The 24,100-nt window shown below is 39.9% G+C and overlaps 1 protein-coding gene across 1 annotated transcript in view; it reads right to left on the bottom strand.

The window, feature by feature from the left end:
- tmem8b (transmembrane protein 8B) overlaps positions 1–22,237 on the bottom strand; it is a 30,647-nt gene extending 8,410 nt beyond the window's left edge. Inside the window, exons 1-10 of the mRNA XM_026343102.1 lie at positions 22,114–22,237; positions 17,867–18,056; positions 17,172–17,379; positions 13,728–13,861; positions 12,865–13,133; positions 10,206–10,588; positions 4,932–5,028; positions 4,566–4,689; positions 1,682–1,824; positions 108–286 (exon numbers count right to left, since the gene is read on the bottom strand). Coding sequence (XP_026198887.1) covers positions 108–286; positions 1,682–1,824; positions 4,566–4,689; positions 4,932–5,028; positions 10,206–10,588; positions 12,865–13,133; positions 13,728–13,861; positions 17,172–17,379; positions 17,867–18,056; positions 22,114–22,198 — 1,812 coding nt within the window. The 5' untranslated portion in view covers positions 22,199–22,237. The remainder of the gene's footprint in view (positions 1–107; positions 287–1,681; positions 1,825–4,565; positions 4,690–4,931; positions 5,029–10,205; positions 10,589–12,864; positions 13,134–13,727; positions 13,862–17,171; positions 17,380–17,866; positions 18,057–22,113) is intronic.
- Between the last annotated feature and the right edge of the window lie 1,863 nt (positions 22,238–24,100).

Here is a 24,100-nt window from a genome sequence, read left to right as displayed (position 1 = left end):
ACGAAGTTGCAGTAATGCATCTTTCCAATTATTTGTGCTGGTTTTCACACACCCACTGATACACCCACTGACCTATGCACCACTTAGTTTTTGTTTCTTTCACTCACAGTGGAGAAGAACATGGTGAAGATGTAGACTGAAGCCTCCAGCAGGTAGTGACTTCGAATGGCTATAGCCACAGGTGGTACAAACATCAAGTTACTGAGACACAGCAGCAGGGTGGAGAGCAGCTGGAAACTATAGGAGTAGGCCTCCGAGTTGTCTGTGCATCCCCAGCCGTCCCAGCCTAATACACACACAGACACACACACACACAGAGACACACAAGTGATGTTGATCTAAGAAAGTAAATAAGAATCTAAGAGAGTGGAGAGTTGTTGTGCTCTCAGGCTTTATAGGATGGAGAAAACTGGAGTTAAAGCTCTTCTGTCTTCCTTAAACTCTAAATAAACTTCAGAATATTAAATATTCTGGCTAAGGGGATAAAAAAGAAAGCACTAAAGATGAATCAATTTGTTTCAAACGCTTTTCCTTACAGTGTCTCTTAAAATGTATAAAATATTTATCTCTTGACAATATGAATCACTCATCAAGCCTTTCTTGTAAACAAACATTTTTCTCTGGGAGAAATAATCAGAAACAGATATGCGTGAAGTTGTTTATCCTGCACAATAGAGACTCCTGGTGTGAACTCCTTACTATGTTAAAACGCCGCTACTTTGCCACTTGAATTGGATCCTAATCAAGTGCTGGATTGGATAAGACAGTGCGAATTATATATTCGTGAGCACTGTCGAACGGAGGCTTTGCAGTGTGAGACAGGCCAAGGGCAAGTGCTGAATGCAAAATGCCTGCCAGGAAGGAGTCACACATATGAAGTATGACAATGAATTTAACTGCAGAGAAACCAGCTCTGATAAAAGAAGATCAAAGGCAGGATTAGAAAAGCCTCAGAGGACATGCTTTGTTTAGTTTCATAAGCTCATCTTTATTGAAAAGCTGTTCGTAATTAAGAGCGTGTGTTATTGTCTTATCAAAAAGGCTTATATTAGAAGATTAATACCAGGCCGCTGTATGACTCACTGGAGAGCGCACATACAATTTAATCACTGTATTGTCAGTTCAGTTCTGGAAAATGACCTGTGCCATCCCACCTTGCTCTCTTTCATTTTCTTGTCACTCTGCATGATGTATTTTCCAACAAATCAGACATTCTCTGCCGCGGTGACGACCCAATTTCTTCATAAATGTTTTATCTTATCTTGTATGCAAAAACGCTTTTGCTTTTTTTTTTAATGTTCTTCAGAAAATCACTTCCAATTATTAATTTGTGGTCATGCTTTTTGCTAATTATTAAACTGCTGATTAATATTAAAAGATATTGTTGTACGCCATATTTACTAATTTATTTCTCTACCTCTATCAAAAAACGCTTCGTTTTATAGTAATTGTCTTCCACAGTTTAGTGAATGAAAGTGTAATCTGAAAATAAAGTGGACATTTAAAGGGAAATCAAAAGAAGACAAAAATGGACCATTTTATCTGAACTTAGTTCACATTCTCACCGGGCACAAATTCTAATCAACAAACTAAGAAGGAACAGAGGAAGCTCTCCGTGAGAGCATAAGGAATTTGCATTTGCAAAACTTGCAAAGTAAATTCAAACAAAGTCAGTTGTTACCTGCTTTGCATTCACATGCAGCATAAAGGTAGTTGTTGGTTCGCAGAAGTTTGCACTGTCCATACGTCCCACAGTCATTGATGCATGGAGTCAGGTAAGAGCGCATATACACCTCAGCAGTGACATTGGTGCACGCCTCGAATCTGGAAGATTCACAGACGGGTTATTGGATGGAGGCAAGCATGAGGAAAACAACTACAGTATAGTACCATTCATGAATTTAGGTGCTTTTTAAATTTGGCACTGTGTCACCTCTAAAATGGATTTCAACAGATGCCTTCTGTGCTGAAGCTACTTGCAGTAGTTCCTGCAGGTTGAATCTTAACTTCCGTGATCCTCTGACTTTTCTTGTAGTGCCACAATAAACTACTGTGGTTACCCTTTCCTCCCTTCAGGGCCATTAGTTTGGTTCATGTTCAGATACGTTCACATTCACATCAGACTCAGCTTTACTTTAGCACAGTGTAATTAAGCAAATGTTGCCGATATGCAAAATGCAAAAGATCACAAAAAAAGCTGTTTGCTAAATATCAGCATGTTATCATTGTCTGTGTTGACATAATAGCACGCTGACAATCATACTTCAGTCAAAGTTCTGCCAGATGACAGCCTCACAGAGTGAGTGACGTGACTTTAGACTCTTATTCTAAAGTCTAATGTTGTTTTATTCACTCTCATCACTTCAACACTGTGGAGATAAAACACGCAGTTATAGTATCATCAAATGTCAGAAAACTTTACTCTGCTACAATGTTTGATCTCTAAATTTATAAAGCAATTAGAAAAGTAATTTTCCATAAATGATGTCTGTGCGTTAGAGACCAACAAGGAAATTACAGCTCTACTCTGACAGATTAACCTTCTTTACTTCTCTTAATGAGATACCCCACCTGGAATTTATTTACTGTCTACTCAATTTTCAGCTTCTTCTGTGTCTTTTGTTGTATATCTGGGAATGTGTTTAAGCAGAAGTTGAAATAATTGTGGGTCAGAATTGATGCATGATATAGTGCAGTTTGTGTTTTTCTGCAGCTAAATATCCTGGAAACGAACAACTGCTCAGTGGACCTATGTATATAATTTGTTTATCTCTGACACTAGATGAGATAAAAGAAAGATGTTGATATGTTCGTGCTTACATTGTTGCTTTCCTAATTGCCAGCTTCTACAATCAATCACTGAGAATGAAACTCCAGATGGTCATAGTGTAAATGTGTTTCTCTGCATTTTGCCAGAATCCATTTTTTAATTAAGACAGCTGTTCGCTCGTTTATTTTTAAGTTATATCAATCGACTTAATTGTAGCCTTGAAGAGCACCTGTCATTCACTCTGCCTCTTTTCTTCTCTAACAAGACCTGACTGATTTAGCATGAGTGCAAATCTGAAACCTATCTATGTGAATGCTTTAGACATTTTCATACCTCAGCAATGCTCTCTGTGTAAGGAGGAGTCCACATCCCACACCATCTGTCATTATCTGTTATTCAAATTCAATTGGAAGTCCCAAGTGGCAAGGAAAAAAAAAATCTGCTTAATTTTATTCTGTTCACATTTTCGTGCCATTAAGGGTTCAGCAAAAACAGCTCAATCTGCTGAATGGCTAGTACTTAAGAAGCCGTGAAAAACACTGTGTTAGACAACTTGATGGAAACATTTTTTTTCCCCACATTCACTTTCCAACATTTTTCACAAAGACTTTAAACAACAATCAGATAAACAGTGCATACACTGCAGTCATCTGTGGATTCCACTGTAGGTGGAAAGAACAATAGAGATTAAAAGATATTTCCTAGACAAGCAAAGATAAGAGCTGTGCACTTTATAAAAAAAAACATCTTGTAGGTGCAATGCATTATGGTCTTAGTCTACTAAACGTGGAAAAACTAGTGTCTCCGCTTATTTTAAAACAAATTTGTATCTGAATAATAGCATGACATTATATAAAAAAAACTTTTTTGCAGTTAGACTGATTCTAGCTGCCATGGACACACTGCATCTCAAAAATAACAGCTTTCTGTCACAGAGCTACACAAAAGGTGCACAGCAAAAAAACCAGACACAGAAAACCATGGCAGTCCGCTACATATTTTAATGACTTTGTTAAAAATGTCCAATATGCAAATGTGGTAAAATGAAAAATATGATTTTTTTTCCATGTCATATGTTAGGTGTGCACCAGAGGCACATTTAGAAAGCTAATCTGAAATTAATCTGCAGTGTGACAGATGGTAGAGGACGGGGCTGTTTAAACAGCGAGCATGGCGTCTTCATTATTAATTTTGGTAAACAAACTAGTGATTGTTATATGAAGATGAGTTTTTTAGAAATATTGAATGTATTTTTTTTTTTTTTTGCAATTGTCTTCCTGTAATTAGCAGCAAATATTGTCTCACAGAAGTTGCTGTGGGGAACTGGGACTAAGCCAAAGAACTGATTATGAGACTGTCAAAAATTTATGAAGAACAGTCGTTCAACTCAGTGAATTTCTGCTTGTAAATGTCTTGAAGACATTCTAGTTTTATGACTCCAGAGCTTACAAATAAACACTGTTTCCATGTTATAAGAGTAGTTCAACATTTAACACTTGTTGTAACTGGTTTTCCTTCCAGAAGATAGACACCATAGTCACACCAGCATCTAGATAACTTAGCTTAGCACAAAGAGCTCCTCAGGCTATGTATAAAAAAATCTACTTATTGGCACCTTTAAAAATAATTTATTTCAGTTTGTTGTTTTCATGCTTTATTGTAGGTAAAAAATGAGAATTACAGGGACCCAGCAGAGATTCCAGGATATGTATGGTCCCAGTATAATATGCCACTTAATAAAACAAATGTAAAAAAATCTGTCCTTAATAATTCATAATCATTGTTACTGTCTTACCCATGTTCAGTGGCACACAGCGAGCGCAGACTGAGGTACCAGGTGCCTGTTTGTGGGTAAGGAATCCTCAGTTTGGTGATGTTAGCGGAGGCATTCACAGAAAGGAAAAACCCAGCCACTGATTCTACAATGACAGATAATAATTCAAGTTATCAAAGCTTTCACAGATACAGTAAATTCATTATTGAGAATGCTCAATTTTCTCAAGGACATTTACATTCATACTCAAGTTGAAATGGCTGAACTAATAAAACTGTTGAAGCTTCCGTTGGAATACAAATACAGAAAGAGGTCAAATGATAAGTTCAAGTGATGAAATGAGAAACAATAATAGTTTGGGGTTTACAAAACATAACATTTTCATACCTGATTCACATTTCAGAGATGAGTTTTCCCGTAAGAAAAGAGGCATCCCATGGTTCAGACAGCCAAACACTGTGACATTGGCTCCTTTCAGCGTAGACTGCAGGAGGAAACACAACCAAATGTCAATCATCCATCTAACCATCAGCCATCTGCTCCCATCATGCTGGTGAACAAACACACGTCATGATTACCTCAAGTCTAATGTAGGCTCAGCAGTGTAATAGTAAACTTTAGAACCAACAAATCAAGTGAAACTGCTCTCCCTCTGTCTGCCTGAGGCACCTAAATGAAGATGTTGGCAGTTTATCTCCTTAAAGCATCAATTATACATTAACGCGCTCATGCATTAAAAAAAAAATTGGAGAATTATTCAAGCGTTGGGAACTGCATATGCTTATACAAATTGATTCATTCTGCAGAGAGGTGATCAGAGGCCACTACAGTCCAATTTGGTGTATCTATAAATGAACACCAGGAGCATCAATAGCGGCGTGAAATAGTGGATGTGTTCATAAAGCGTCATTGTGCTCAAGCACCAAAGCTGACACTTCATGAGCTTCAAGATCCCATTTAATTTATTCACAGTGTCTCCATCTTCTGGAATGAAGAGCTCTGTAGTATTTCAGCAGAGTGTTGAAATGATTCACTGCTATTGTAAAAAGTGCCCAACTAAGTTACTAAACCTAAAACTCAAAGATAATAAATAATGTAAATAAAAATTAAAAATAAAAGCCCTAAGGCTCACGACATGTTTTTGCTTTGGATAATATAAGGCATTTATTACATGAATAAATACGATTTCTATCAACAGCCTTAGCACAAAATGAGCATAATGTGTATGCAGGAGGGTGGCAAAGATGCCAAATGCAAGGAGTCAACAAACACTTTGCCAGGTCCTGAGGTTTCACACTTCCTAAACTCACCATCTGGCCTAAACTCTCCCGTTAGTAATGCTCAGTCAAGACCACTGGCTTTTCTAAAGTACAGAGGATTAAGAAACACGTATAGATGGTACGATCAGGTGTAACAGACACAAGCTTCGAAGCCTGGCTTTTCATATGAGTGTTAACATTTCTGTAAGTCAAACTAAAGATTTTCCTTTTGCTGGTGCACCACTTTGGTCCAGACAATCGTCTTGACTTTGGCGATCCTCTGACTTTCTCTAAAACCATCAGCACGTCAGAGTTTTCACTTACATTTCCCACCATTCAGCCAGTTCCCAGGAGGTTTCCAGCCACCCCCTTTATCCTATTGCATCATATTACATGTCTAGTTTCTACAGTAAACATATACACATTCAAGAGTCCCTCATTCAATTGCACAGTGCCATCAATAGATGGCTCTTTGTTCACAAAAACACAAGCACACTCGAGTGGACACTCGATCACTGTGATTGCTTACATGCTTACTGCACAGTCATGTTTTCTTAGGACTGAATCCATAATAGGTGATACAGATACGGTACGGTGATGAATTCTGGACTTTGCAGATACTCTCACTTGTCTGAACTTTGCACTGTGTATTTTCCACTACAAATATTTCACTGATTAACAAATTATCCTTCCACGTCATTGGCCAACAAACATCCTGGTTCAACAGGAAACACATGAAATTAAGGAAGCAAGATGAAGACGATTATTTGGTGACATATTTGATCGTCCTCAAATCTATCATCTGCTGTAGAAACTGTCTACAAGGAGCTGAAATTAAGATATTACCGATAACTTCGGAGACTCAATCTCGCGCTGTATCATTTTGCTTCCATGTTGATCAGAGCAGCCTGCATCTTTTCTGTCCAGTAACGTGATTCAAAAAGGATTTCTTTACTTCTGAAACCTTTCTGTTGTCACGGCCATGTTGTTATTATATGTAAATTTCTTGTTGTGCTCGCTTGATTTTTTTTTTTTTTTGTAGCTGTTTTAAATTCATGTCTGGAGTTTTAATGTTAATTTTGTTTGGGGTTTTATTTATTGTTGTTACTTGTAGAGCACGTTGTAACACTGTTGTGAACATTGCTACATTAATCATATTTAATATTGTGATTTATATGCCCGATCCATTATGCAGCTGTTGGTTGTGATTGTGGAATGTGAGTGGTAGGGAATAATTCAATCAGGAGCACTATCTTTCAGGAAGGCAACGCTCTAGCAAACTGCAGAAAGACTTACTAAACTTAATAAACTTACTAGACTTAATAAACATATTTTTTAAAGGCAACACTACAGGAACAGCACAGACACTTCAAGCCTGATTTTAAAAAGCTACAGATTGAAAAACAAAACAAAAACATGCCAACTTATTATTTCTGCTTATCTCTGCTGTGTGCTCATGTGGCTTTTACTTTGTTGAATTTCCCAGGAGTGTTGCTGATGATGTGCCAGGTAAGACAGAGTCAGTCGACTCAATACCATGGGTGAGCCTGGCATATGTACTAAATGCTGCACTTACAACCCGGTGACCAAACTAATTAAACTCCAAGATGACTTTTTATTGGGCATTATAAGTTACAAGAAGGTGTTAAAGCATCTCAGCATACTGATGCAGTTTAGTAACACCAAACACTGACACTTATTTTTAGCCTTTTCATTTATCTACACTCACTCAAGTTACTCAATATTTCCCAATCAAATTACAAACCTGTTCTCATATATGGGAGCCCAAAAGTGACACAGGTGCTCACCCGTTTAATTCACTATATTTTATTGCTGGTCTGCTGCACAATTATAGGGATCTTAAAATTGTTAGGCCCTATTTTTTATAGGTGACAAAGGCAGTAAGTAAATACATATCTTCATAAAGGGAGTTTTACTGCAGGATTATTTTGTTAAACTGCACTCCTTTTCATCTAGGTGTAGCAAATAAACCCCCAACTGTGTATAGTAATGTTTAAATAAACTATTGAATGGGTGCAGGGAAGAATTGATAAATATTAATAATACATTCTTGGTTTATTTGTTCCAATTTCATATTTGTTGACAAGTGTGTTTCATACTAATTTGTTTTTTAATTTCTTGTTCAAGTCACCTACTCCTTCCCAGTAGACGTACATTGATGGTGTCTTAAAGACTAATTTCTCTCTTTGCAAAAGCTCTAAAGTGAAATTGATCTAAAATGATAAAACTGATCCGCTGCCAGCTGAGGTATCACTGAAAATAAAAGCCAAATGCATTCCTTTCACACCCTCATCGCAGTGACTGATGTAAGGTAGACAAGCAGCTCCAGCTATTGTCTCTTAAAGCCCTGCAAATCTGCCACAGTCCCCCCACTAGCAGCAGCTGACTGGATTCTTCGCCTTTGACAAGCAAGTGACAGATCATTGCTGAGGGGGGAGAAATCCGTCCATAAAATAATATAGCATGACAGTCTCTCTGAAGAATACATCTCACAGCTCATACAACAATCACAACCAGGTTTCATCACAGCATACTATCTCTGCCATATCGGCAGAACCCACACTCGATGAATCAACCCAACTTTAGAGACGTATGACTATACCGTGCCTTGAAATGGAGAGTCAGCAGCAACGGTGCAAGCGTGAGGAAAGAAAACAATACGGAGATGCACAAACAGATGTTGCACATCTCTGAAAATGAAATCCTGACTGGATTAAAGGATGAAAGCACATGTTAGCACGAGGACGAGTTGCCATTAAACCCACCCATCAATCATTCAGAAAAATTATTCAGCCTATTATTGTAATCTCCTTAAAGACAACTATTTGTATTTTTCTCCGACATTCTGGGAAATATGCCTATTTGTTTTCTTACCAGGGGTTAGATGAGAAGATCAATTATCAATTACCTCTCTGTGTGTTCAGTAGAGAATGGTGCTTAGTGTGGCTTATTAAAAATTCTGGAAACAGGATAGAAGCTGCATCTAAACATCAAACCCATGTACTGCAGGCTATAACTAATACAATAATATAGAATAATATTATCTTTATTATGCTGACATTATTTATAATCTAGGAAAATAGTAAAAAATAAGTATGTCTGACAGCTTCTCAGATTCTTAGTTGACATTATATTCAAGTGTGTTGTGTTCTTGATAAAGTTGGACTCTTTTTACATCTATTATTTCAGTGCTTTTAGACCCAGTGGAGTATGAATTGAAGTCTGTGGGCAGTGGAAATGCTGCATGGAGGCATGTGAAATTGCTCTTTTACACTGGATCTGCACACTCCTAGCTCTGAACAGAATGCAGGTGATTTATCGGAGGCGGCTTTGCTGAAAAAACAAGACATAACATGTGAGATCATTTCAAATAGTCAAAAAGCAGTTGATAAAGCAATCTCACATCAAGGTCTGTTCAGTAGCTGGTTTGAAGCTTCCGATTGTAACATACTGCTGTCTCCAGAGTCACAAATGAATTCAACTTTTAACCAAAAGTGGATGACTTACACTACTCTGAATACTGAATTTAAATTTGTAATTTCATGGTAACAGGGCAACTCCACATCTGCTGATCAGAAGCAAGAAAACAACTGCTCAAAGATGCTGAAAGAGTTCTGTCAATATTAAAATGCATATTTGTTCTGCCGTCTATTTCCACCTGCTTCCATCTTTTGTGTCAAGCTACAGGTGCTGTAGGCTAAAGACGCCTTTGACCATTATCTTTTCTGAATGCAGAGAGATGAAATTGATATCAATCTAACTCCCAGGAAGATAGAGAAAAAAGCATTTCCCAAAATGTCAGCGTATTCCTTTGAACTGAACAATCACAGATATCTCTTGGAGTTATCCTTCATCCTCTGCTTATTTCAACACTGGCTGGCATGTTTCTATTACAAGTAAAATCTTTAAACGTCCATCTGCCAGCCTGTAGCTCTCCGTTTTCTGGCTCCCTGTAGACTTTTAGAGTCACTGCAGGTGCATACCTAATGCTATTACTATGTGAAGGACAGCTTAACAAAGACATCTCAGATCCTGCTTGGCTGATTTTTCTATTTTGTTTGCTCTCAATTAGAGACATATGTCACAAGCCCAAACACTGGTGCCTGTGTCATCATGAAGTTTTTCAGCTCCCGCAGCAAAGTCTACAGCCATATGAGCATCCATATTTAGCAGGCTAGCTCAGCCAGACACTTTGTGAGTCCAATTATTTGCCCTTGCTGCCTGGAGAGTTTCCCTTTACTGATTATTTACCCTCCTAAATACAATGTAATGCTACTTTCTTCAGAAATGCTTCATAATTTGGTCCATATGCAGATTTGTTTGCTGAAACTGTGTTTTGAATTTGGATTGTGTCATCGATTAATAACAAGCAGCCACTCACCATGTTGAGCTTTAGTTCCATGTTGAGGACTCCTCCACTGTCTAAAACTGGCATTAGATTGATGGCAAACACAGCGGCCCTGTCCGGTGGAATCGATATATTTGGACCAAAGAAAACATAGAAGTGCACTGAAAAGGTGTCCAGCTCATTGCGCAGAGTTGGACGGATGGGCCAGCACTTGTTCGTGTCGGCGGTGGGGGCAAGGTAAATGATGCTGTCCTCTGAGGTGTGCAGGTGACTGGCGTTCTGTGACAGGCCGGGCAGGGCGGCCATTGACAGTGTGTCAGACAGGGAGAAACCCATCGCTGTTCCAAAGGACTGAGGCATGTTCATGGAGGAACTGGGCTGTGCTTGGTCCTTAGACAAATTGGGCTTGGAGCAATCTGTTTAGAAAAGAAAAATCAAATGCACAGATAAAGCATATCAAACTGATGCCTGTATGAGCATTTAACATTCTGATGGTCACCTGCAGAAGCTTTAAAAAATGCACCTTGCATCATCTTGTGTAATTTTATAATCTCCAAGTCAATATCAATAAAAAACAACCAGTCCCAAAACCTCAGTGAAGCGTTATTATGCATGCTAAGCAATCACTCCTTTTGCAAATGTTTGAAATGATCCCCTTCGGCTGACTTCCACAATGCAAACAGCAAGGTTCAGCGCTGTACATGCTTTTTAATGAGACAAATATTCACAGTAATTGCACACAGTATGTTTTAACTCAGCACAAAGGAACTCACTGCAAAATGGTCACTGATGGAAACTGGCAAAGCACCATAAAATACCACCAATCCCCAAGAGAAAAGGATTTCAAAGGCTTTTCTAGCTCAGCCGCGTTTGCATAGTGGTGTCTCTGAAAGAGTTTGAAGTATTCTGATGTCCATTCCTGCAGCTAAAGCACTCCTATAATACTGAAATACCAAAATACTGCATGTAACTTTGGAAAAAAAAACAAATAAAATCTGTGTAAACCAGTAAAGACAAATATATTGTACACATTTATGTATATATACTGCATGTTGGGCTTCTGGGAAAGGAGGGGCTGTGTAATCACACTGTTCAATCATAATGCAAAAGAATTAACTTCATTTCGCTGTCATCAAATCTTTTGATGGCAAGACACCTACAGTGAAAATACTGTATAAACAACAATAATAAATAATAAAGTGCAACCTAGTTTAGTCTTACCAGCAGTCGTGATACCTGTAAATTGGAATGATTTCAAATAAGGGCACATATTTCTGAGACACCTCTCAACAACAATAACCAATAACAGCGTGAAAGCAGGAGAAGGTGAAGACTCCAGATGGTATTTTTCCCTGAACCTGAGGTGTTCTTCAATTTAAATCCACAAAAGGTCAAGTAAGATCTGCCTGGCAGGAAGGGGGATAGACAAAGTGTGAATAATTAGTGTCTGTGTTGCTATGGTGACAAAGTGCACCGTACAGTGTTGAACAGAGGGAGGTGTTTGCTACATGGGAGTGGACTTCCCACTGATTTGTGAGCCATCCCTGTGGAGTGAGCATAAAGAATATCTCGGCTCTCCACAAGCCAAAATCAGCATGTAGCACTTAAGCGTGGTATCACTGGCCTCTTAGCAAACCCATAAGAATTGCCTCAGTTTGGGCTCTGGTCTTTTCTTGAACAAGCCTTTTTAATGGTCTGGCTGTGCCTGCCTGGCCTCCTCTTTCCTTTTTCAAAACACATGTCCAATCAGTGGCAGGTGGACACAATTACACCAAAGAATTTCTCATTTTTTCAAGCGTGCCTGTGCAAATGAAAAGCCATAAGCCTTTGTATTTTCACGGTGTCATTTTGGGTGTTGGAAATAACATGCTGCAGAAATCTATTTTGAGCTTTTCTTTAGGCGAATTGATGAGTTCTCAGATTTATAGAAAACCAAATAATGAACACTGGAAGTAAAAAAGAGTTAAAAGGATTGTGATGATAAACGTTATCGCAATTCATTTGAAAATGAGGAGCGAAAAGAGAAAATCCAACACATTGCAGTTATGAATAATTAATTTTGCTTTAATTGGCAAAATTGGTAAAACACTCCCATTTATACAGGGTGCAATATGTAAAGTGACATTCTCACATTAAGACTCGAAGCAGCCTGTGTTGTTCCCGGCTTTAAATAATCAGGAAGTACAGTAATACTGCGTAAGTAGCAAATATCTAGTGCCACATAAATAATAAATTCAGGCAATAAACTGAATCACACATGAAACACCAAATGCCTTTGAGCCTCCAGTTTGAATGTGCTTCTTTTGATGTGATATTTGAACAGTATTACTGCATGTAACATTTTAATACTCACACATGCAGACTACTGTATTAACAGACAGCCTTTACTGTTATTCTAACATTCAGGGTGCGAAGGAGTGAAGGTCACGCTACAGTTTGGTATTTCTGTCTCTGACTTCACGGAATAACGTTTCTTCTTCTTGACATTTGGTCTTTTCACTTCACTGGCACAAAATAAAATGAAATATATTTGTTATACAGTTGCCATGCACTTCTTCTCACCGCCTTGGCTTTTTCTGCTCTCCTCCACATCAGCACTATTACTGTTAATGTGCTTATTGTTTGTTTCTCTACTATAAAGAATTATTGCAGCTTCATATGTGAAAAATTGTAAGTACATGAACACACGTACCTGTGACCTGCACCCCAATGCGGAAGTAGACGTCAGAGTTACTTAGATATCTCTCCACGTGGATGTAGTACCATTGTTCCCAGGCAGGTACGAGGGATTCTAATTCACATGGGTTCCACTCCCCGCAGTCGAGGGCACTTGAGTTATGCACCGGTGGCGCTCGTGCTCTTATCTTCAGAACCACAGGACAACTGTCACTGCTCTTGTTTTTGGTGCTGCAGTTTACCAGCTGAACCTTCACCTTTGATACATAATTGGGGATGAACACTCTGCACAGGCAAACAGATAAGCACACACGGACACATGTTTTAGGAAAACAATTATACTAATGCGCTGAAAGCTACGCTCTAGCCAGGAAACAGAAATGTAGAACAGGACTGTTCATAAAAATTCACGTCTATTGTCACAAAATGTGAAAAGAACAGAACACTTTTGCTGGAGAAGAACACTATGCTTCACCTACTATTGTTTTAAGTATAAAAACTATTTCATGGTACTGGGTAAGTCTTTGCAGTAACATTAAGCAGTAACCTAAAAGATCAATAAATAAAAATAAACCTTCAAAAAAAAATCCAATTCAATGCTCGGCTCACAACACCGAGGTGAATTTTAGAGTAGGGGAAGTTAATAAAGATGCTCTGACTCTAAATGCACACTGGGAAATTGCTTCTATTTTTTATGAAATTGCTACATAAAGATTATAGAGAACTCCAGGAAAATCATAAGTTAAGATGAGGAGGTGGCCTGGGGAGGTAGATTGTGCCAGAAAAGAAAAAAGATCTTTCTCTGCAACAGTCCACAATTAAGTGTGTAATTCCAAAGTCAGCCAAAACTAACTAGCTTTAACCTTTTGGAAGACTTACTTATAAAGTGCTGATCGGTTATGGACAGGGATCATCTGGTCAATGAAGTATCCAGGATAAAGCACCGAAATCCCAATTAGCCTCTGGACAATCAGCTGAGGTTGGAACAGATACTGGCATTCTTCAGACAAACCCTGCAAAGACAACGCAGCGATGGTTTACATGTCCTTCAGTGGTCAACTCACCAATATTTCTTAAAAGCTAGTAAAGAGGAGATTAGATATTGTTCAGAATGGCTGAATTCCTAATGGACTATGTGCATAAAGCCTGTCAGCCTCCTGGATTAATATCACTCAGTCCTCCCTCTGCTTGCCACACAATGTAATGTGCACCTGCTATTTCACTCATGTTGCTCTGAACCATTAATGCTTGATGTCCATTACACTGTGAAATGAGCTGAGCAGACAGAGTGACTTAGAGACAGGAGGCTACATGTTGATTTCTGACATGATCAGTTGTAAAATTTGTTTAAAAAAAAAAAAAAACAACGGGAAGCTTTTGCACCTGATGCTAAAGGACAGCTGTGAATGCCAAATTAGGTTCTTCACACCCGCCAACTAACCTCTCCTGCTCAAGCCACATATACTGTGGCATGTCATTACTCCGGGAGCTGTTGAGGTGACCCTTTGATTTATTACAGCCTGTCAGCTGGACCTGCACGTGCCTCTTGAAGACCGAGTTGTGTTTTAATTAAGGTTCAGTGAATATGGGTTATAGAAAGTCAATGTTTTAACAGTATAACTGGAGGCTGCTTTTGATGGTGTTCAAAAGGATGGTAAGATGTTTGACCCTCTAAAACTACATTTAGGCTATAGAGCACTAAAACCCCCCATTGAAACACTGAATAATAGCATTATTTTAGCTCCTTTAGTGAGAATGACCCATTGAGACTATACAATTTTAGGAAAATCCCTGGAGTATTAACTCACTTCCCAGTTTATTAGGTGCAATGCAATCCATGGTAATAGGGCTGCAATAAATGCAACCCCTAGTGACCATTTTGTGTTAGTTAGCGCCGTTGTTGCATTGAGCTGCATTATATTGAGAGTTTCTACATGTTCCATTGTAATTAGATAAAAATAAACAGCTCAGTATAATATAAAGTGACACAGTGGAAGGATTAATTGCGGCATACATCAGTACGCTTATTATTAGGCTGTAAAGATATGCATAAGTAATAAGCTAAGGTAACTTAGTGTGTACAAACAAAGACGTGTGAAATGTGAACTATATTAAACCGCAGTTTCTATATTCTCTACTGTCAGGAGGCAAAACTAACTGGCCAATGTCCAGCATTTGATAAAAGACTAACATGTACTGGCAAACCACTATGTCACATTGTGAATTTAATGATCACCATGAAACTGCAATTTCTTTGTAATTAATGTATAAGTGAGAGAAAAGTGAATGAAACGAGGAACATTTTACAGTTCTAAGTCAGATGAGTTGCCCCAGCATTGTGACAGGTTATATAACGGTGAGGTCTTTTTCACTGTGTTCCCACAACGCTGGCTAATACTAACAAGTGTCACCCAGACACAAGTTACATTGGAGCACAACACTTTGATGAAGCCATACCAGAAAACATCAAGGAGCACAAAGACGTCTGCATGGATGGATAAACATTTAATATTCTTTTCTGCTCTTATCACTTTGCATCAATTTCCTCAGTCACACTAAGCTTTGCGTGATATGTAATGACTTCAAATCAGTCTTGCGACCCAGTACATCATGCAGCCAAGCATGCAAACAACAAAAAAGTGTCAACAACATTATCTAATGTTGCTTTATGGTTTCTCGAAAGCATAATGAGCTTAGAAAATCAGTAGAAAATAAAGGAGAAACGTACAGTAGTTACTCCAAGAACAGATCAAACAAGTAACAGAAAGCCAAGTAGCAGATTGTAGCTGCAATAAGAGACAATTAAAGCATGTTAAACTACATATGGAGATGATTAGATTGACACCTAATACAGCTTCTTATTGCTCCTTTGCTTTTGGTTGCTAACTCTTAACATGCTGTGTGCTAAATCCAGCATTTAAGCGAGATTGTGATAAATGCCCTATATATTCCCCGTTCTGCTTGCACTGCTTCCACCCGTGTTCCCTGAAAATATCTTGGAAGCTGAAAAATTGCTTCAGAAAGCAAAATTTCTGAAAGGTATGCTCTTTCCATCTATACAGTGCGTTAGTGGAATCTGGTCACATTTTAGCCACAGTGGCTTCTGTCCCCAGTGCCCCCACAGCAAAGCAATTCTTTTGTCCAAGGCTATGTTGATGGCAACTTTTGATGATATTTTTGATTGTTGTGCAGGTGCAGCTTGCCAGCCAGTGGAAACCACAAAGGAAGCACAACTGAACAACACGCCAGTGACAAATAAATTGCCTGAAATGGAAATCAGCAGGTGTTTATGCAGCCAAACAGGAGAACATGATGAGATGAAGAAAAACTCTTCAACACTGTTCTGCCTCTTTAAGCTCTGCAACACAAGACGGAATACTAATCCGGGAATACTAAACGAATGCTTACATCACGCTTATTTGATTATTTTTTTTCTAACACGAACAGGAGCTAAGTAACCATGAAGAACATATTTTAGATGTAAATTGCATTTAAATTATGTTACAAAACATTTTGATATAAATAAGCTTCCGTTTTACCAGTTTCCATTAGTGAGTGATGTATGACACAAGAGTAGATCAAGCTTTTCATTTACTGCTCCAAAAAGCAGATGCTGAATGAGATTTTCTCCCGTGCAGTTTGGCTCTAGGGATGTCGGTCTATTGGTCAGCTGGAGTATTTGGTTCGCACTGACACATCTAAAACGCATTGCGCTGAATAGATGGTAAAGATATATACGGTTCTCAGTGAATTAATCTTACTGACTATGAAAATCTCTTCCAGTCCAGTCTTGTGTCTTTAGTGCACACAAGTGCAGATTTATCCACTGAAATATCCATCAAATGTACAGAAACAATGTACACATTGTATCCTAATCACTGTGGTGACTCACTGACCTATATTTTAATGCCATAATGTCAATTTCTTTAAAAACATCTTGCAAAACAGTAACATAAGAACTATGAAGATGGTATTTTGCAAAGCACAGACTCACAGAGTAAAAGCGACTACGGCTTAACGAACCACAAGCCTTTCCTTTGGAAAAGATGGTTTTAGAAAAAGCACAGGTGCCATTTAAAACATTAAAAAGAACCTCTTTCCATGTAGATTAAAGCGTCCTGACATTGAGCTGGACGACTTGGACACTGGACAGATTTGAGCCATCATCAACATATTTTTCAGCAGTGCTTAAGCAGCTGCTACGATAGGTCAAAACGTCTGCTGAGAGGAAAGTGCAGTGCAAAAACATCAGTACAATTCACAGATTAAAAATTCGTACATAAAACCAAGCTGTAAAATTAGCCATCAACAGCTCGGGCTCACCTTGACTGAGATTTTGCCTTCATCCTTGGGTAAATGTGCTGCTAGGAACCAGTCTCCAGGGAGTGGGCTGGTCACATTGAACGCTCCTGTTGTACGATTTGGAAGAGTCCAGGTCAGAGTCACAGCAAAGGATCCTGGAACGACGGTATCCCGAGGGAAGCGGGTGTGCAGGGGGTTGATTACTGGTGGCGCCCCAGACCTGAAGTACCTATTAATCAAAAAGTCCACATTCAATTCTTGTTTGGGCTAATGTTTCCATACACAACAGAGGCATCTAGCAAATAGGAAATTCACCCCTATAAACATGAGATCTGAGCACAGATGGCATCCTCTATTTAAAATATTAAATCATCATATCCTGCTTTACACATTTGAACATAATAAATATGTCAATCACAACATCACAGGTACACAGAAGAGCCACAAACACTGCTTACCGATATGATAATAACAGACAGGCGATAATAAAAGCTAAATGCAGCAGCTCCTCCAAATGCAGGCCGCTTGTAATAGCTGGATTTACTCAGCTTTAACCAGCTGCTATAACCTTTCCCAGAGCTAAGAGATATAAGATGTGCATCATTATCTATTTAAACCCTACATAAGAAGCTTCTAAAAGCAACTTCAACAAAAGAAAGGTTTCGAGTGAGACACTCCAGGAAAAGAGGGATGTTGTGACAGACTTAGTGTCTTACACAGTCACGTTGCGGTTTGGGCAGCTGTCTCCAAACGTGCCCCCTTGCTCCTTGAAGGTGATGAGGTTCCATACGGCCATCATGGTGTCGTCAGGCACATTGAAGTGGAACAGTTCCACACTGGCGAAGGAGTTGAAAGCATTCAGCTTACGAGGCGTGCGGGTGAAGTATTCAGTCACAAAAAGGCAATCTGCGGGGAACAGAGCGAGAGGAAAGGCTCCCTGAATATTTCTGGGGATAAGTAACACATGAGATGTTCTCATTTGGAAAATGAAAGTGCCATCTACTGTGCATGTGAGCAATAAGACAAAGAGTCTGCAGCAGTTGTGAGGCTGTGCTTTGGCACAGAGCTTGATAGATTGAAGCATGCTAACATGCTGACCACTTAGTTTGGCATGTTAGCCCCTAAACATGCTCACAATAACAGTACTAACATGCTGTTGTTAGGTATGTATAACGGGTACCATGTTTACTACGACTTTGTTTAGTGTGTTCACATGCTAGAATGAATTAATTTGCACTACACACAATGTACAGATAAGGGTAATGGGAATGCAATTTCCCCAAACTAATATCCTAGACAGATTGGACACATGCAAATGTTGACCTGAGCATGGTGCCAAACCATGTAGTGACTGCTGGCTGAGAAATAAAAGGTCTGATCTAGTAGTTAAAATATCACACAGGAAATATGTTAGAATCCATCCTCTGGGGTCCGCTGACATGTGCACAAAGTGTTCAATAGTTGTTGTGTGAATAAAAGAGCTGCAGCGACCGAGACAGACTGGCACTGCCCTCCCCAGCCATCCTGTTACCGCCACTAACAATGGCTTATGATTAGGTACAAGCGAGTACAAACATTTTCCAATTTGTCGGCACTATCATTTTCGAAAACAGAATAAGGGCACAAGAGACCTCTCTGTCCATAATGATAAACTTCTCCTTGGGCCCAGAAAGCAGTATGAAGCGAGGTAGATCATCTAAATATGTGATCACACACTTTAAGTCCTTTTAAAGCAGCTGAGGGAGATGCAGCCTCACTCAGGTCCTGCATAATGTCAAATCCTTGGATTACATCCACCGAAGGCTCTGCATATAAAAGCAGCAGAACAAGTGACAGGTGTAATCTGCCATATTACTTACATGAGCCAGGCTGGCATCGAGCACAGCCAGCAGGTGGGCAAAACCGAGGGGCGGGGAGGGGAAATAGTGTGCGAGTCAGTAAATTGCTTTACTAGAACACACTATTGTATCGCATGGACAAGTATGATCATCAATATTAACACACAGTAAGTAGATAAGAAACGAGGCAGATGCATTTCATGGGAACAATGCGGAGGCACTTTGATGTTACACTGGAGGGGAATGCTTTACATTTGTAGCACGCTCCCTTTGTGTTTGTGCATGACAACCATTTCCACCATCTGCACCTCGAATAGGTGCGGTGATGTATTTTACATTTGTCATTCTACGTGGGGATAATTCATCTCACCTTCAATTTGTACAAAAATAGTGCTGAGGATGCCAGCTCCTCTAAAGCAGCACGAGCCCAATTCGTTTAAGAGTTAGTCAGACAGTAAGTGAGCTCGCTGTGCGCTGCTGCTGTCATTTGCAGCTGCGTGTTTGTTTCTGCTTTATGCCTTAACGATGACAAGTAAAGAAAATCAAGTGACCCTGCACCGCGACAAGGCGTCGAGGTGCGGATGCATGACGAAAAAGGCTTTCTTTAATGTGCTGTGCGTTGTAATGTGTTAGTAAAAAGGAGAGAAAGATTAAAAAAAAGACTCTGCCTCCTCTCCCCCGCACTGCTACCAGTCCTCAAAGCGCACAGTGGCTCTCACCTATGGAGACAACCTTGAATACTAAAGTTGTAGAATAAGGAGGCAGAAACTCAAAGGAACGAAGTAACCGTGCTGTCAGGAGCTGGAGAATAATCTCATACAAAGCAGCCTTTATTTTATTCTTATCCCGGCCTTCCTTGGGTCTGCTATCTGCATTATAGTCAAACGCCCTTTATATTAAAGTTCTCCTTTGTCCTTGCATTACATGAATAGCAGTGACGGAGGAGAGACGGGTCACAGGCTGCAGATTCAAGTACAGTAACTGAATAGATGGAGAGTGGCACCAACACAGCTGGAAAGGGGCCGTAGATCACAGCGAAGATCACTAAAAGTTGATGGCATACTGTACACAGTTAATGAATTAATTAATAAAATGGCTGGACAGATGTTTGATAGGAGAAAGCCACTCGTTTGTGCACATCTGGATGCAAGGCTGGTTATGAATGGTGATTAAACAAGTCGGAGGCATCTTTAAATCAGGTTAAATACTCATCACCACGTTCTTCAGGCAACATAACCTCACATTATGAATTCACTGTGTATGACATCATAAATAAGCTTCCTCACACTCTCTCACTTAAAGTGGTTCCCAGCCTGAGGGTCAGGAATCCCCCCCCAGAGGGGTCATTTATTCTCCGTCTGTTGTCACAATCCTGTGTTTTCCAAATTTCACACAGTTCTGATTCTTGGTGTCTGCTATTTCCAACATATCGGCATCTGGCTTCGCTGTGACACGTTGAGTATGCGACTGAAAGATATTATTAGAAACTCATAATGATAAACTTGCATCTCAAGTCCTCCGCGTGTCAAAACTAGATTCAGCAAAGGACTTGTATCTAAAAACAGCAGAGCAGCCTCGCTGACAATACAGCAGCCGCACACTGTGACTACACTCACACTCGAAGGTGTAAACATGCCAGCATTTTCTAAACATGTTTGTTTACCGCCATAATAAAGACATTTCATTTTAAGATTTGAAAAAAAAAAAAAAAATGGCAGCAGAGTGCTTATAGGCTTTCTTACAGCACGGTTCCGATTTCACTAATCTCTTCAATGAGCGCCTCCCAACCACTGTTCTACTCTGTTAGAGGCTTAATATAGACATAATCCTGCTTTTTGTCATCTCAACTAGAGATTTATCCTTTATGCTTAGCTTGATCGCCTTTGAAACTTTTCATTTTGGAAAAGCAACTAGAGGCTCCTCTTTAAAAACAGCTATTAAAATTGCTTAAGATTATTCAGCATCCTGCTCCTGATCAAACACACACAGACACAGATTATAGGACCTTGTACCTCCAGCTGTCACAGCAATGAGCTTCAACCATGAAACATTATTGTATGAAGAAAGAGTTGAACACTTTCATTCTGTTCTCAACAAGACCTACACCTCAAATGTGAAACCTTCTCCTCCATGCAGACAGAAAGCAAGCAGGGGGGGGGGTGGAGTGAAGATGTGAGCTTTCTGTCCTCAACCAAGTCGAAGGATTTAACCAAACCGATGGAGCAAAACGGCAACAAGTCTGCCAGAGAGCTGCTCCATCCTCAGACAGAGCTTTCATGTGTTCACAGACCACAGCCAGTACAGTGTGTGCTGGAGATATGGATTCATTGTTGTCCCACAATTGAGCGCTGAAGCTTTTGCTTTCACGCCTCTGTCTTGAAGCACCAAAGGCGCCTTGTTGAACGGACATCAAACATGAGAATAATCATAATAATAATATTTAAAAAAAACGCTTTTCACATTTGTGTTTTTATTCTTTTTATAAAAAAGAGGGAGAATAACAAACACACTTTTATGATGAAAGGACTGGATTAGAGGGATGAGAACAAACGAACTCACACATTTTCTGTTTTCACTTCAGCATTCAGTTAAATGAGAAACAACAAAGGTTTGACTTTCACGTTGTCTTATTGTCCGAGGCATCTGGTCACATTTTGCCCTGTGTCAGCCTTTTCCTAACTTGTCTTTTCCCCTCTTCAGCGAGAGGAAAACAACAACCAAACAAACGCATTAAAACCCAAAGGCATCAGCAGTGAGCAGCGTCCAGCCTCATCCGCTCTCTCGCGGCCACATTCATCCCTCAGGATCGCAGCCTCCAACCCACAGGGGCATCTGTCAATGTGTTGCGTGTCATAATTAGCAGCAACCTTCCCCATGCGTCACGTAACTGAAGCCAGTCCAGTGTTCACGAAGCCCGTTTTGTTGCAGCAGCAGCAGCTGTGGATGTTGTTCGGGAGACTGAATTCAAACCAGAAACGGGATCCAGAGCTGCTGCTGATGCTGATGCTGCCGCCGTGCGTGGAGGATTTCAGCACTCGGACAAAAAAGAACAGCTCCCGTGAATCAAAGCAACACACACACACACACACACACACACACACACACACTGAACGGAAACCACTCACCTCCAAGAGCGCAGAGAAAGGTGTAAACAAGAAAGAGGAGCCTCGGAGGGCTACATCCTGAGCCCAGACGCTCCAGATGCCACATCGTTAGAAGCTCTATATTTGGTGGAGGGCTCCAGCCCGGCTGCAGATCTCAGTCGCTGTGCTGGTCTACATTTTTTCAGCTCTTTTTTTTTTTTTTTTTTTTTTGCCAACGACCAGCTGTTTGTGCATGACGTAATTCAGACGACGACGGGACAGCGCCTCCTCTTCGGCTTTGATTTGACAACCTCGGTGTGTCGAGGTGTTTCATTGGACATCGGACCCTGTCAGTCCGGGGACGGTGCAGACGTCGATTGCACCACAAGGCTCGTCACTTCGGCGTCCGGGCCACCACACACCACACACACAGAGCCGGGGAACGAGGCTGCAGCTGCCCCCGGAGGCTGCAGGCTCTTCCCCCCCAGGACCCGGGACAGAAAGTTGGGAGGATGGAGGCGAGGGGGGGGGGGGGGGGGGGGGGGGGGGAGTGTAGAGCATCTGACCTGATCTGATCCTGTACACTCAGATGCATGTGTTTCTGCAGAAATATGACCGTTTATCCTGCTGAATTTGGAGCTTCTTCTTCAGCACTGCAGAGTAGATTTAATATGCAATAAAACACATTGTGCTCTTGTGTTTTCTTTGATTGGATGTTTTCTTTAACAGCTCAAAAACGTACTCAACATTGTTTTATCAACCCAATACTTAATGAAGACTACTCCTTTTAATTTTAAACTAATTGCTTCAATATAACTTTGTAGTGGTGGCATGTTTCCAAAGTGTCACACAGAAAATGATGCATTGCCTCCGGCTGAATTCTCACAGGGTCCAGCTGCAAAACACGGTAGAACACAAAGAGGTTTGATTTGCTTTATTTCTGTCATAGACACTTGTTTACACTGCTCAATGACAAGAGGAATGTGTATTTGTTAGCAAAGTCCACCAACATATAAAACATCCAATAAAATATGGCCCTGAATAAGATAAGAAAATAAAAAAATAGAAATGATTATCAAACTAGCGTTGATCCGTTTTTTTCTCTCCTACACTAGTTCACAAAATGTCCATCATGCAAAGACACAGCACTGGAAACAAACCTGGAAATTGATTTTTTCACCAATGTTTCCGTCAGACCATAATCCATCTCACACCAGGAACTGGATCTTAAAACTGGCTTAAATTTGCCGTCATGATTATTTTTAGGCTGAGGCTGTGACTCCGACATGACTCACACTGTCCAAACAGATCTGTGGGAGAGTGACTGAGCTTCTGAATCAGGTTGGATTAGTTGACATAAATGAACTATTACACTGAACTAAAAACAAATGTCTAGGAGGTGAAAAATGATATGTGGGCTGAACTTCACATGTGGGAATTTGTTGCTGACATTAACAAACCCAACACACATCACACTGTTTTTTTCCTGTAAATTAGTTATAGATTCTACTCATTAGATCACCCCATCTGTCTGGAGTCTTTTTCATTCAGGCTGCAAATACAGAGAATACACAACTGAGAACAAAACGAGTGGATAGTCCTGAGGCTCACAAAAGCAACTTCAGGTTTTACTTTGCTCTCTGTGATGCATTATTGATATGTTAAAGAGAAAGTCTTCCACCTTCCTGCCTCCACAGGAAGGTCAGAGATCATAATCAGTTACACAACAAAGGGGGCAGATATCTACTCAAAAACAGAACAATTCTATTAAAGACCAAGCTTATTTTTACTGTTTGACACAATTTCAGGCAGCTATTTATTCCCATCACACACAGAGTCTTATATCACATAAAGTACTGATGACATTCAAGTAAAAATGAGATTCAGACTTTTAAGATGTGTGATGTTCTACATTCCTATCACTCCGATGAAGATACGAAACAATGCAGCAAGAATAACTCGGGAAATACTCGATATACTCAAAATACTTTCTACTGAATCTCTTTCCACTCACCCCAACTGGTCGAGG

Source organism: Anabas testudineus, chromosome 9 (genome assembly GCF_900324465.2).
Source record: "Anabas testudineus chromosome 9, fAnaTes1.2, whole genome shotgun sequence".
Taxonomy (NCBI): domain Eukaryota; kingdom Metazoa; phylum Chordata; class Actinopteri; order Anabantiformes; family Anabantidae; genus Anabas; species Anabas testudineus.
The sequence above is the reverse complement of the archived record's forward strand: the minus strand, read 5'-3'. Positions and strand labels throughout refer to the sequence as shown.